The 12,768-nt window shown below is 47.8% G+C and overlaps 1 protein-coding gene across 2 annotated transcripts in view; it reads right to left on the bottom strand.

Moving 5' to 3' along the window:
- TARS3 (threonyl-tRNA synthetase 3) overlaps window positions 1-772 on the bottom strand; it is a 41,372-nt gene extending 40,600 nt beyond the window's left edge. For both annotated transcript variants that reach the window (XM_060179291.1, XM_060179290.1), the window contains exon 1: window positions 516-772. In XM_060179291.1, coding sequence (XP_060035274.1) covers window positions 516-770 — 255 coding nt within the window. In that variant the 5' untranslated portion in view covers window positions 771-772. The remainder of the gene's footprint in view (window positions 1-515) is intronic.
- Between the last annotated feature and the right edge of the window lie 11,996 nt (window positions 773-12,768).

Below are 12,768 nucleotides of genomic sequence, written 5' to 3'. Positions count from 1 at the left end.
GATCCCGGTTCGAGCCCCCGGCTCCCCATCTGCAGGGGAGTCGCTTCACAGGCGGTGAAGCAGGTCTGCAGGTGTCTGTCTTTCTCTCTCTCTATCTTCCCCTCCTCTCTCCATTTCTCTCTTTCCTATCCAACTACAACGACATCAACAACAATAATAATCACTACAACAACAAAACAAGGGCAACAAAAGGGAAAATTTAGAAAAAAAATTTTTAAGTTAAAAAAGACACACACACACACACACAACAGAGTCTCCCTGCCCAAGGAAAGAACAGTGAGTTTTAAGCATTCTAACAATTCTTGCAAACAAAGGAAATGCTTTTTTTTTTTTTTTTTTAATGCTGAGAGCGCAATATGGCAGTTGAAAGAGCTGCGACTGGATGACAGCGCGGGGCACAGCCGGCGATCGCAGGGCCGCAGAGGTCCCGGGTGTGCAGGCCGCCGGCGACACCGGGCCCGCACCGCGCAGGGCCTCGGGCCGCGAGCCCCGCGCGCGCCCGCCCGCCCGCTCACCTGCGCCGCGCTCCCCGGCCGCGCCCGCCCGCCCCGCTCCCCGGCCAGGCACAGCCGCAGGCGGCACAGGCGCTGGCGCAGGTCGCGGTTCTCCGCCCGCAGCTGCGCCACCTCCCGTGTCACGCTCGGGCCCTCGGCTGGGCACCGCTCGGGCGCACTCAGCTGCTCGTCCCTCAGGCGCTCGACCTCCGCCCACAGCCGGCGGATATCCTCCTCCTGCCGCTGCAGGCGCGAAGCCACGGCCTCCGCCGCCATGGCGTCGGCCTCCCTCAGGCACCGAGGGAAGCGTGGAATAGCGGCGAAGCGGACCCGGCGGGCGCTGGGGCCACCTGGCCCACGCTGGGGGCGTGGCTCCGGAGGGGCGTGGCTTCGACTATGCGCATCGCAGGGGCGGGGCCAAACGAATAAAGGGAGGAGGCAGGGCTTTATGGACTTGGGGGCGGGGTTTGGGTGGGACTGAGGCTCCGTGAGCCGCAAGGACAGTCATAGGTTTGAAGAGAGGGCCGGCAGGTGGGGCTTTGAGGGGCGGGGCTCTAAAAGGGGTGGGGCCGGGGTCAGCGAAGCGTAGGGGCGGAGCTACAAGAATGGGGAGGAGTGCGAGGCGGGGGCTATAGAAACAGCTGGTGGGAGGGACCCCAGGGGCGGGAGTATGCCTGCAGGGGGCGGGGCTTCGGAAGGCTCTCGGTCCGCGTGCAGACGCGTGGAGTGTGTGGGGGTCCGAGTTAGGAGTCCAAGGGCCTGAATAAACTCCCAGGTGCCTTTAGGGGCGCATGCGCGTTTATCTAACATGGACGCGCTTAGTTTGAGCAGCTATTGCAGAAAGTCCTGGTTGGTGAATTGAGTAAAAAAGGCGGCCAGGTGGATGAGAGTCACCAAAAGGTCAGGACCTTTGTCAGGAGCTGAAGTGGGGGAAGCAAATTGATTTAAGATAAGTGATATCAGAAACTGCTCCCAAGAAGAGATTTCCTTGAAGACCTCAGTTGTCTTTATGATTTCCTTTCCTGTGAGCTTCTAGACAGCTGGGCAACTCCCAGGTTCCCGGTCTTCTCAGTTGCTGTCACCTGCTTTTTTTTTTTTTTTTAATATTTTATCTGCTTATTCATTGGATAGAGACAGTTACATGGAAAAGGGGAAAGGAGGTAGGGAGGGAGAGAGGCACCTATAGCGCTGCTTCGATTGTGAAGCTTCCCCCTTGCAGACAGGGACCTGGGGTTTGAACTCGGGTTCTTGAACATTGTAACATGTGCACTCAACTGGGTGTGCCTCTGCCGGACCCACTCTTCTTTGCATTCAGCTATGAGCTAAGTCTTGTCAAGTGTCACAGTCTCACTAGCCGCCCACCCCCCAAAATAAATTTCCTCAGTTTTTTTTGTAATTTGTCTCTCTGACACCACCCTGGCCCCCAAGCAAACACTACTTTTCTTTCTTTCTTTCTTTCTTTCTTTCTTTCTTTCTTTCTTTCTTTCTTTCTTTCTTTCTTCCTTCCTTCCTTCCTTCCTTCCTTCTCTTCTTTCTTTCTTTCTTTCTTTCTTTCTTTCTTTCTTTCTTTCTTTCTTTCTTTCTTTCTTTCTTTCTTTCTTTTTGCCTTCAGGGTTATTGCTGGGTTATTGCCTGCACTACGCCGGTCCTTGCGCTTTGTGCCACGTGCCCTTAACCCGCTGCGCCACGCTCGGTCCCCCTCCGCCCCCCCAGCTAATGTGCTTTCACTATGGGTTCTTCTGAATTTTCTAGAGTTTCCTCTAAATAGAACCATTTCCCTGACCCATTTGGCTGGTGGAAAAGATTTATGGCAGTTGGAGAATTACAATCAGTTATTATACATTGAATTAGATGGTGACTTTAGCTGCAGCTGTTTTTTTTCCAGATATGCTGTCTCTAGTGTAATAAATCAACACAACCCCTGGTACCTTGTTTGCAGCTATTGATCTGGCTAATGCTTCATATATATATATTTCCTTTAAATATATTCTTTATATCTGGGACTGAGGAGACAGCATAACAGTTCTGCATGCCTGAAACTCAGATGTCCCAGGTTCAGTCCCCAGCTCCACCATAAGCCAGAGTTGAGCAGTGCTCTGGTCTCTGTGTATCTCTTTCTCATTAAAAAAAGCATTTTTTAGGGATTCGGGTGGTAGCGCAGCGGGATAAGCGCATGTGGCGCAAAGCGCAAGGACCAGCGTAAAGATCCGGGTTGGAGCCCCGGCTGCCCACCTGCTGGGGAGTCGATTCACAGGCTGTGAAGCAGGTCTACAGGTGTCTATCTTTCTCTCTGCCTTCCCCTCCTCTCTCCATTTCTCTATGTCCTATCCAACAACGACGACATCAACAACAATAACTATGACAATAAAACAACAAGGGCAACAAAATTCAATAAATAAATAAATATATTTTTTAAATAATGTATTTTTAAAGCAATTTTCTTTCAGTGCACAAGACTGGGAATATACCGCCAGTTTGACCCCAGGAATATTTAGTCTTTGCAGCTGCATAACTAGTCTATAGGGATGCTTGTGTCCTTTTTTTTTTTTTTTTGCATATTTTGGCTGCTGTGTCTCATAAAACAGCACGATTGCATCCTAGCTTGACAAGCCCCCCCCCCATTTTTTTTTAAAACTCACGTTTCATCGTTCAGTGACTTTTCTAGAGGTCCAGTAGTTAAGGGCACCTAGAGATGTTGCAAGGATAGGAAAAAGGCTTAACCCCGCTCTTGTTTCACTAGGAAGCATAAATATTAATGGTTTTCGATTTTTAGGGGGAGACAATATTTACAAATGCCACTAGATGGCACTGTTTCCCCATAGATTTCTCTTCGTGGCTGGTGCAGGTGGCATTCAGTTCAGGTCTCTTTTTTCAGAGGCTCAAAAGGCTTCATGATATTGTCATAGCCCAGGCTTCAAAGTGTATTCAGTGGAAGTTTCAGTGTTTTGTTTCACCGTTAGTGTCATTATTATTCTGTTGTGGTTTCAGGGCCTTGAGAGTGTACAGTTCCAGCACTACAGGACCATGTTTTCATCCTGTTTATTTCAGATAGGTGAGGGAGAGGGGAGAGACATCAAAAACACTGCTCCACTGTCCATGGAATGGGCAGATGTCACAGGCACGTGCAGGACAGAGTGAAGGGTTAGCTCCCGCGCGTGTGGTGGGGCGTGTCCTGGGGTGACTGGGGGTATGAGGGCCGGCATACAGAGATCATCTTATACACAAGAGATCTGCCAGGAGGTATTGCTGGTGACAGAGACCTTTCCTGCGCCAGCAATAATCCCCTCTCTTAATCTGGCTTCATTAAGTGGACACCAGGGTCTGTTCAGAGAAGAGGGTCACGGGTGACATCAAAGCATCGGGATTTCTGAAAGAAGTGGTTACTCCAGTAGAAAATGCCATTCCATAGACAGCTGAATAAAGCAGAGGCTTTTTTCTCCCCACTGTCTATCTTTGGGTGTGTTTTTCTGCTGTCTGGAGCTTCCCTCCAGAGCCACGTGAACCCCCCCCCCCAGACTTTGGTGGCTGGAAGTACAGGGAGAGAGCCAGTGTGGCCAATGCTAGGATGAGCCCATTCAATATAGACGGTGAGCTTTGAGGGCCGGGGAGACGGCTAGATGTTTGAGCACAAGACTTGAAAGCCTAAGGTCTCAGGTTGAATTCCCAGACTATGTATGCCAGAGCTGAGTGGTGCTCTGGTCTTTCAAGGAAGGAAGATTTAGGGGCCAGGTGGAAGAGCACCTGGTTGAGCACAGTGCACCTGCAGGGGAAAGCTTTGTGAGCGGTAAAGCAGTACTGCAGGTAGGTCTCTGTCCCTCTCCCTCTCTATCTCCTCCTTCCTTCAATTTATGGCTGTCTCTATCCAGTAAATAAATAAATAGGGAGTCGGGCAGTAGCACAGCGGGTTAAGCACACGTGGCACAAAGCCAAGGACCAGACCGGCATAAGGATTTTCCAGTTCGAGCCCCTGGCTCTCCACCTGCAGGGTGGTCGCTTCACAGGCAGTGAAGCAGGTCTGCAGGTGTCTATCTTTCTCTCCTCCTCTCTGTCTTCCCCGCCTCTCTCCATTTCTCTCTGTCCTATCCAACAACAACAACATCAATAACTACAACAGTAAAACAACAAAGGCAACAAAAGGGAATAAATAAATATTAAAAAAAATCAAGATGAACAGGCCATCCAGACCAAAAGAAAAATTAAAAAGGAAGATTTAAATAAGTAGATGATAAATGCGTAGGTGATAGATTGACGAATATATAGATTCCTGATAGGTGGACAATAAATACACAGATGATAGATACATGCGTAGATAATTAGATGCTGGATGGATGAATAGAAGGGTAGGTGAATAGACAGGTAAATAGATGATAGATGAATGGATGATAGATGATGGGTGGACAGATAGATGACACATGGATAGATGGATAGATGGATGGATGGATGATGGATGGATAGATGAATGGATTGGTGGATGGATAAATAAATAGATGATAGTGGGCGGATAGATAGAGGATGGATGGTTGGTGGATGATAGATAGTGATAGGTAGCCCTGTTTCCCCCCACCACCACTCCTATGTGAAACCCTCACTGTCTAATATGAAATTTAAAAGAGGCTAAAGGTATAAAAGGGAGTCACTTGAGCAGGAGCTGCTTGTAAAGTGTGGGGCCGACTGAGCTGAGTTAGAGCGCCGGGCAATCCTCTTAGTCCGCCTGGCCAGCGCCAGGAGTTTAATCCCGGGCACCCTCTGCTCACAGCTGCCCCACATCCCTGCGGCCTGGACGCCGTCCATGGAGGCCCGAGAGCAGCCAGGCCCGGGGCGGGAGGCGTCCCCCCAGCTGTGGAGATGTTGGAGAGGGGGAGCCACGGCGGGTTCTACCTCTGTGAGCAGCCGGCCCAGAGAGAAAGGACCAAGAGGAGGCAACAGCTCTTGCAGATCCCCTGGAGTTACAAACAGAAGGTGCTGCCTGAGTGGGCGGGTGCTCTCTCTGCTGGAGCGCAGGCACATCCTTTCTTGGGACTGCCCCGCCCAGAGGCTGGATCGGCAGAGGCTGGATCCGGCTCTTCCTCACACTCTTCTCCAAGGGCCCAAAGGCCTTCTGTGCCTTCCTCTTTCACCTGGAGGACTTCTGCCCTTACCTGCTCGCCTGCCTTTGCCTCTGTTACCAAGGTAAGAACAGAGCTGGCTCTGAGAGCTACCACTCGTTCAGCTAGTCAAAATAACACACCCCCGTCACACCGTGGAATAGTGAGTTCCAACACAGCTTTCACTCCCTGTTTTATGGAGAGAGAGAGAGAGACAGAGAGAGACAGAGAGAGCAAAGCACCCACCCACCCATCATCATTTCATGTGGTACTGGGGGAGGGAACCCAGGACCTTACCCACTCAAGGCAAGCACTCTACCACTGAGCCACCTCCCTAACTCCAGATATGCCAATACAGCTCTCTCTTAAACTTTTATTTATTTATTATTGGATAGAGACAGAGAAATTGAGAAAGGAGGAGGAGAGAGACAGAGAGACACCTGCAGCCCTGCTCCACCACTCGTGAAGCTTTCCCCTGCAGGTGGGGACCGGAGCTTGAACCCCAGTCCTTCACACTGTAACGGGAACGCTTAACCAGGTGCGCCACAACCTGCCCCCCACCCACCCACCCAGTGCATCCCTCTAAAGTCTAATGATCTGAAAGCAAATGTTGTTAGTGATGCCAAATCAGACCTTTCACAATGTGGGAGGCGGTGGGGAGAATGTTGTTAAATAGAGAGATCTGCACTCTCATTGATGTCCTAAGGACTTCTATAAAGTGTTAGTAGGTGAAGGAAGCGGGGCTGAACATTCATTCTAGAGGTGAAAGGTCAGAAATGAGCCTGTTCCTCAAAATGCTAATTCCATCCAGGCAGACGGCCCAAGAGAGTAAAGACACATGTCCACTCAGAAATCAGTGTCAGGATGTTAATATGTTAGGGGGTCGGATGGTGGCACATGGGGTAGCGCGTGCACTAGGACCCAGCTTTAGGCCCCTGGTCCCCACCTGCAGGGGGAAAGCTCTGTGAGTGGTGAAGCAGTGTTGCAAGTCTCTTTCTCCCTCCTTCCCACTCCATCTCCCCTGTCCCTCTTAATTTCTATCTCAGTACAAAAAAAAAAAATTTTTTTTTTTTAAAAAAGAATTGGTAAAAAAAAAAGTTCATATTAGGTGGCCTGGGAGGTGGCACAGTGGCTAGAACATTGGGCTTAAAAGTACGAGGTCCTGGGGGCTGGACAGTAGCACAGCAGGTTAAGTGCACATGGCACAAAGCACAAGGACAGGCATAAGAATCCTGCTTTGAACCCCGGCTCCCCATCTGCAGGGGGGTGGCTTCACAAGTGGTGAAACAGGTCTGCAGGTGTCTATCTTTCTCTCCTCCTCTCTGTCTTCCCTTCCTCTCTCCATTTCTCTCTGTCCTATCCAACAGCAGTGACAGCAATAACAATAATAATAATAACAACAACAATGATAAACTTGTAACAAGGGCAACAAAAGGGAAAAAATAGACTCCAGGAGCAGTAGATTCATAGTGCAGTCACAGAGCCCCAGAAATAACCCTGGAGGTAAAAGAAAATAAGAATAATAAACAAATTTTTAAAAAGTGAGGTCCTGAGTTTGATCCCTGGCATCACATTGCCAAAGTGATGCTTTCTCTCTCTGTGTCTCTCTCGCTCTCTCTCTCTCTCTCTCATCATGTCTTTACTGTATTTATCAATAATTATTTTTAAAAGAATATTGATATTAACATTACTCATAGTAGCCTCAATCACCTGCCATCAGATGACTGAATAAACAAAATGTGGTCTAACCACACTGTGGAATATTACTCAACTGTGAAAAGGAGCAGAGCCCTGATAAATGCTACTATATGAAAGCACTTTGAAAACGCTATGATGAGAGCTAGAAGCCAGTCATGATGACTTCATTCATATTTATAATTCCCCAGGATAAATGTAAAGAGACAGAAAAGCAGATTAAATTTTGCCTGGAGCTGAAAGTGTGTGGGGGGGGGCATGATTGCTAACGGGCACAGTGTTTCTTTGAGAGGTGATGAAAATGTTCTGAATCTAAGTGGTGGGACTAGTCTGTGAATATACTACAGACTATTGAAACTTTCTATCATTTATCATTCATCCATTCTCTATTTTCCCAGAACACCGCTCTGCTCTGGCTTACGGTGGTGCTGGGGATTGGACCTGGGATCTTGAAGTCCCAGCATGAGAGTCTTTTGCAGAACCATAAACAGTTTTCCTGGCCCTGAATTGCCCTGCTTTATAAAGATGAGCTCTTGGGCCGGCACAGTAGCTCACTGGGATAGTGCAGTGCTTTGCCATGTGCACAGTACACATGGAAGGAAGCTTTGGTGCTGTGGACTCTTTCACTCTGTGCCTCTCTGCCTTTTCTGTCTCTATCAAAAGAAAATTAAAATTAGAACTTAACAAAAACAAAAGATGAACTTTAGGGACCAGGAAATAGTTCACCCTATAGAGTGCATGCAATCACCATGTTCTAGAAGACAAAGACAGAAATCGAGACAGAGAGAGGAGAGGCACCACAGCACCATTCTTCAACTCATGAAGCTCCCCTTTTGCATGGTGCTCCCCATGTAGTGACCAGGGGCTCGGACCCACGTCCTCAAGCGTGATAAAATGTGCCCTCTGCTGGGTGAGTTATCCACCTCTTAATTTTACTTTTGAGACTTTTTGGTTGCAGAGGGAAAGAGAGGGAAAGGGACCAGGTAAGGCATTCGCTACAGCTCCAGTGTTTTAATTTCTCACGAAATTCTGCAGAATACATGTCAAAAGGTTGACCATTTTCCAGTTGGAAACACGGGCTGGGCCTCTACTACTTTATTGCATTATTGTATATGACCATCTGAATATTTTAAGGTATTCCTAAGTAATCAGTTTAAATTTAAATATAAAAATAAGGGGGTCAGGTGGTACCACACCAGGTTAAGTGCACATAGTAGGAAGCATATAAAAATATGCATTGCGGGGGTTGGGTGATAGGGCAGCGGGCTAAGCACACGTGGTGCAAAGCGCAAGGACCAGCATAGGAATCCCCTTTGGAGCCCCTGGCTCCCCAGCTGCAATGAAGCAGGTCTGCAGGTGTCTATCTTTCTCCCCACCTCTGTCTTACCCTCCTCTCTCCATTACTCTCTGTCCTATCCAACAACAATGACATCAATAACAACAACAATAATAATAACCACAACGATGATAAAAAAACAACAACAAGGGCAACAAAAGGGAACAAAATAGCCTCCAGGAGCAGTGGATTCGTGGTGTAGGCACTGAGCCCTAATAATAACCCTGGAGGAAAAAAAAATTGCTTTGGGGGTAGATAGTATAATGGTTATGCAAAGGGACTCTCATGTCTGAGGCTCCAAAGTCTCAGGTTCAGTCCCTCGCACCACTATAAGCCAGAGCTAAGCAGTGTTCTGGTTTAAAAAAAATATATATATATATATATATATCTTTGAGAAATAAATGATATTTGGTAATGGTTATATACATCTTAAATTGATGATTAATTTTTGTGTGTGTGTATGTGTGTGTGTTTTGCCTCCAGGGTTATTGCTGGGGCTCGGTGCCTGCACTACAAATCCACTGCTCCTGGTGGCCTTTTTTGTTGCCCTTGTTGTTATTGTTATTGTTGTCATTTATGTTGTTGTTGTTGGATAGGACAGAGAGAAATCAAGAGAGATGGGGAGTTAGAAAGGGGAAGAGAAAGACAGATACCTGCAGACCTGCTTCACCGCTTGTGAAGCGACCTCTCTGCAGGTGGGGAGCTGGGGACTTGAACCGGGATTCTTAACGCAGTCCTTGCGCTTTTGTGCCATGTGTATTTAACCCGCTGCGCTACCGCCCAATTCCCATGCTTAAATTGTATAAGACTATATACAGTAACTCTGGGGGAGAGAAAAAAAGCTCTAAAATATGAGTACATGTACAAATTAGTACAGATGGGTGTTTGTTGCTAAGCATTACTCCCAGTATTAAATTTCTGGGTTTAGTGATAGTACTCAGGCTATGGGACACATTCTCATTGGGGAGGGTGAGCAGAGAGAACATGGAAATTCCTACTCGGGGCCGAGTGTTGGCACACTGGGTTAAGCACATGAAGTGTGAAGTGTAAGGACCCGCTTAAGGATACTGGTTTGAGTCCTGAGCTCCCCAACTACAGGGGGGTTGCTTCAGAAGTGGTGAAGCAGGTCTGCAGGTCTCTCTCTCTCTCTCTCTCTCTCCCTCCCTCCCTCCCTCCCTCCCCTCTCAATTTCTCTCTGTCATATCCACAATAATCTAAGAAGTGAGCACAGGAGCAGTGGATCAGTTGTGTTGGTACCGAGTGGTAACCTAGAGGAAAAAAGAAAAAAGAAAGAAAAGAAAAGAAAACAGAAACCTCCACCTTTATTTATTCCTTTATTTTCCTCCCAGATACTTTTGCAATCTCTGTTATAAACATAAAATTAAACTGGAAATCAAAACTTAAGAGTAGTGGGGGAAAAAAACCCCACAACAATCTGTAACATTATCAAGATCTAGCCGGAGAGATTGCTTTGAAGAAAAACTCCATTCCCCAACATTCCGCTTCCTTTGTCACCAGAATGTCATTTTGAAGGTCAGAATGCCGAGGTCTCCATGAGCTTCTGCAAGGGATTCCCTAGGTAGCCATCGCAAGCCATTAAGCAAGTCTCTTTTTGCAGAGATCAGCTTTCCTCTAGTACAGAGTGGTCTCGGAGCTCATCCCTTGTGTCCCCCCCCCCCCCCCCCGCCCCAAGAAAGGGCCACACTATGATGAGTTGTAAATGACTTTCAGAAGGAAATCCATTTCCTCTTACTCTTTGGGGAACAGGGAGAATCTGCTCTTTAAATGGCCAAGGAGGCCCTGCAGTTCCTAGCATAGAAAGGGAGCCAGCTGCCACCTTTAGAAGCAGGAACTTATAGTGGCTGGGGAGATAACTTAACTGGGAGAGCCCTGGACTCTCATGCCTGAGGTTCTGGGTTCAATCCCCATCGCCACATGTACCAGCTGCCTTCTATCTCTTCTGCCCCTGTGGAGCTATCCCTGTTTATGTCATCAACAAAAGAAATCTTTAGGGGGCCGGGCAGTGGCACACTGGTTAAGTTTACATAGTACTGAGTGTAAGGATCCCAGTTTGAACCTCCAGCTCCCCACTTGCAGGGGGGTTGCTTCACAAAATGTGAAGCAGGTCTGCAAGTGTCTTTCTCTCCCCTCTCAATTTCTCTCAGTCCTATGAGAATGGAAAAAAAAAAATGGCTGCCAGGAGCCATGGATTCCTAGTGATAGCACCAGTGGTAACCCTGGAGGGGAAAAAAATCTTTAAAAATAATTAAAGAGGAGGGTCGGGTGGTACGTAGCACAGCAGGTTAAGCGCACATGGCGCAAAGCACAAGAACCGCCATAAGGATACCAGTTCAAGTCCCTGGCTCCCCACCTGCAGGGGGGTTCCTTCACAAGTGATGAAGCAGGTCTGCAGGTATCTACCTTTCTCTCCCCCTCTCTGTCTTCCCCTCCTCTCTCCATTTCTCTCTGTCCAATCCGGCAACAACGACATCAATAACAACAACAATAATAACCACAACAATGATAAAAAAACAGTAAGAGCAACAAAAAGGAAAATAAATAAATAATATATATTTTAAAAAGAATGGGTTTATGTGCTTAAATATTTATATATTTTTTAAAATTTTATTTGTTTTTTATTCGATAGAGATGGAGAGAAATTGAGAGGGGAGGGGGAGATGGAGAGTGAGAGAGACAGAGAGACAGACACCTGCAGCCCTGCTTCACCATTCGTGAAGCTTTTCCCTTGCAGGTGGGGACCAGGGGCTTGAACCTGGGTCCTTGTGCATGGTATCATAGGTGCACTACCACTTGACCCCTTAACGTTTATATTTCTTTAAGTTCGAACCTTAGAAATGACAAAGCAAGTGTACTTTCCTCTTGAGCTATCTTGCCAGCCCTAATAAAATTCCTCCTCCGCCTCTCTCTCTCTCTCTTTCTGATAGACAGAGAGACAGGCAGAAAAGCAGAGAGAGAATAAAATAGACCACAGCACCAAAGCTTCCTTTAATATGGGGGCTGGATTCAAACCTGGGTTGCTCACATGGCAAAGCAGAGCACTATGCAAGTGAGCTAATTCGCTGCCCCACTAGGACTTTACTCATGGAAAGCAAGCAGGCACTCGGAGTCTCCCCCCTGGCCCACCATCCATATTTCAATGAACTACAATCAAAATACAGTTTGTCTGCTTAGAAACAAAATAAACTGAATAATGTCCATCCTTTTATGTCTGAATGGAGACAACCAGAACTCTTAGTGTGTTCCTTTTGAGAAAACGAGAGGTAAGAACAAGCAGGTGGGGTCCTATGACGCCATTTATGTTCAAATGCAGAACAGACCCAAAGGGTCCTACAAGACGCGCGGACTGCAGAGGGAGAAGCTTGGGCTGGAGCCCCACCTGCTCCTCATGACACCCTTGACTTTGAGGATGGAGCACAAAGCCCCCAATCACTGAACAGGTATGTGAACATTCTTGGTGTGTTTGCAACCCAGAAAAACAACTCTTTTCTCCTTGCTCAGTTAATTTTTGTTTCCACTGTTTCCTCTGACCATTTCTAAGGCTATTTTGCTGATGCTTTGACCTCTTAGAATATGCTCAGGCCACTGTGTGATCTGTTCGCTGCTCATGAAGCTTCTTCCCCCCACTGCAGGTGGGGAATGACTGGGGACTTGAACCTGGGTCTTTGCGCAATGTAATGTGTGCACTCAGCCAGGTGTGCCGCTGCCCAGCAGTGTCTCCCATTCTTTACCTAAAATAAATAGGTAAAAGAATCCCCCAGCAGCAATAGAATCATGCTGGTATGGAGCCCCAGCAATGACTCTGGTGACAAAGAGTAATGAGTAAAATATGCGACGCAAGTCTCACATCCTTGGGCCAGCTGATCCACCTCTCCATCCTGCGACAGAGGAGGGGATTGAATTATCACACAACTATTGGGGGAAGCTTGGGGGTGGGGATTCAATGCATAAGAAGACGCATGCTCAGCAGTCTCCCTTAACGCAGCCTTGCCCTTGTGTGGCCTGGACCCCTCTGTACCTGACACGGATTTGGTGCTCAGTACAGGCCCAGGTGGATTCAGCAGCCTGTAGCCTGAGTGGCTTCTTCTTGCTTCCTCTGTACTATGAGGACACTGGTCCCAGCGGAGGGAACAGGGATGGG

The sequence above is a fragment of the Erinaceus europaeus genome, chromosome 20, assembly GCF_950295315.1.
Source record: "Erinaceus europaeus chromosome 20, mEriEur2.1, whole genome shotgun sequence".
Lineage (NCBI taxonomy): Eukaryota > Metazoa > Chordata > Mammalia > Eulipotyphla > Erinaceidae > Erinaceus > Erinaceus europaeus.
This window is presented reverse-complemented; position numbering and strand designations above follow the sequence as displayed.